Genomic DNA, 2,500 nt, shown 5'->3' on the forward strand with positions numbered 1-2,500 from the left:
ACTCACTCACCTGGAGCACTCATGTAGACAGCCTTTGTAGCAGATTACAACAACGACTACACTTCCTACGCCGCCTTAGAGTTCATGGTGTTGACCAAAAATGTATGCTACTCTTCTACCAGTCTGTCTTAGAGAGTCTCATCAGATACGGCATTACATCTTGGTTTGGTAACCTATCTGTAAAACTAAGGTCCAAACTGGTCCGACTGATACAGACTGCATGGAAGATCATAGGGGTGAAAGACCACTCATCCCTGCAGTCTATTTTTGAACAGGCTACTCTCAGACAGGCTAATAGAATTCTCATGAATCCCTCCCATGTCCTACATGCAGAGTATGAACTGCTGCCCTCTGGGAGGAGGTTCAGAGTCCCTCGCGCTAGATTAAATAGATTTAAAAATTATTTTATTCCCGTTTCTGTTAAACTTTTAAACTGCACCAGATGAATGTGAACATATCTTGCTCATCGTTTTATTTCCACTCTTGTTTTAATCAGGGCTGCCTTCTGTTTGTGTGTTAACATTCTGTATTGTCTGTTGCTCTTTGTTGGCTGCTGTGGGGTGCAAGCCCAATACAAATTTCCCAGTGATGGGACAATAAAGTCACTTTTGACTTTTGACTTTGACTTGAAGAGAGAGAAGAGAGACAGAGAGAGAGATACAGGAGGGAGGGAGAAAGACAGAGAAATGAGATAGAGAAGAGAGAGAGAGAGAGAGAGGAGGGAGGGAGACATACAGGAGGGGGGAGAGACACATAGAAGATAGAGAGTATGGAGCAAGGAGGGGAACAGTGAGCCAGCCACTGACCTCTTCCAGACCCCTTTTAATATCCCTCCCTCTATCCCTCCCTCCATCACCTCCTTCTCTCCGTCAGGTTTATGACCTATGACTGTCTATGGCCTGCTGCCTTTATGAACTCGACTGCCCATCACACACAACTCTATCATACACAACTGTAGGCCCGCGCTGACAGAGGGATCGAAAGAAAGAGGTGAATCGTAAGGGAACTGTATTAACATCTCAAATACTGTCAGCCGAAACATCGAATGATAATAGGAACATGTGGAAATATAGCCTTATATATAATATAGCCTTATTGAAAATGTTTAATCAAATCCACTTTCACAGTTGGAAAAAAAAGAAAGAGCACACTGATATAATGCAGTGAGAACAGGTCCTAAAAAGTCTAACATTATATAATATTATGTTTGACTATTATGCTTGGCGGACCATAGCATGGTATGAATCATCGACACTATTACACACTAGCTCCATACTCCAGTGACCATCCGCAAGGCTGTGAGATGCACTGCCTTTTCTCTAATGGCATACATTACACATATATATATATATATATACATTATACATCTCCTGGAATAAACTGCCAGGATGATTCAGCAGAGTGGTTAACACCAGCCCAGTGATACACAGCCACCAACATTGCCCTCCACATCTCTCCTTCTCTTTATCAGCGACGCCACCAAGTGGACAGTTTGGGACATGCGACCAAAAATACTAAAGTTCTCAAAGTTTAATGAGGAATATAACAGACACATTCAAATACTTCTATTGGCAACATACAAATTGCATTCTAACATTTCTGGGTATATACTGAACACCTTTGAGACACCAGAAGTTCAGCTGTTTAAATCCTTATTTAGGTATAGTCTAGGTATAGTTTAATAATAATAATAATAATAATAATAATACATTTTATTTATGGGCGCTTTTCAAGGCTCTTTAAACAAGACAGTTTAAAACCACATGAAAACATTAAAATCAACAAAGCAAAATGAGATATAACAACAAACAAAATACAGGAGAAGGGATGACAAGTTGGTTGGCAGAGGAGATCTGAGACTACGGGAGGGAGTGTGAGTCAGAAGGAGTTCAGAGAGGTATGAGGGTGCTAGGTTATGGAGAGCCTTAAAGGTGAGAAGGAGAATCTTAAAGTGAATACGGTTTAGGTGTTGTCTAGGTATAGTCTAGGTATAGTCTAGGTGTTGTTTAGTCCTGGGTTTAGCCTCGGGCGGTCCTACCTCTGTCGTTGCCGCTTGCATACTGAAGAGGCTTGCTCTTGTCGATGCTGTTGAAGCTCTGGCTCCGTCTGTTGACGTTGGCGGCTCCCTGGCCCTTGGACACCCCGCTGCCTGCAGCGGACCCCCGGGACGGGCCTGGTAACCTGGGGGGGAGAAGACAGGAGGACAGCGGTGTGGTGAGGACAGATCAGAGGACAGCGGCCGTGAGGACAGATCTCTACACACACACACACACACACACACAGAGAGGAGTCTAGTGACACACACACTCAGAGAGGAGTGTGACAGAGCTGGAAGGAACACATACTCTCAGGGCGTACTCAAGACCCAAGCACATGTGAGCATGCGTACGCGCACACACACAGACACACTCACACAGGCACACACACACAGACACACACACACACACACACACACTTCAGTATCTATGTCTAATGTAGATGTTTACTTCAGATGCCCACA

General features: G+C 43.9%; 1 protein-coding gene across 1 annotated transcript in view; it reads right to left on the reverse strand.

Annotated features, from left to right (window-relative positions):
- The window catches only part of nav3 (neuron navigator 3), a gene marked incomplete at both ends in the record, with an annotated part of 108,884 nt that overhangs the window by 84,197 nt on the left and 22,187 nt on the right, over positions 1-2,500 (reverse strand). Inside the window, 1 exon segment of the mRNA XM_080538546.1 lies at positions 2,039-2,181. Within this exon segment, the coding sequence (XP_080394672.1) occupies positions 2,039-2,181 (143 nt within the window).

The sequence above is a fragment of the Nansenia antarctica genome, assembly GCF_963989245.1.
Source record: "Nansenia antarctica genome assembly, chromosome: 8".
Lineage (NCBI taxonomy): Eukaryota > Metazoa > Chordata > Actinopteri > Argentiniformes > Microstomatidae > Nansenia > Nansenia antarctica.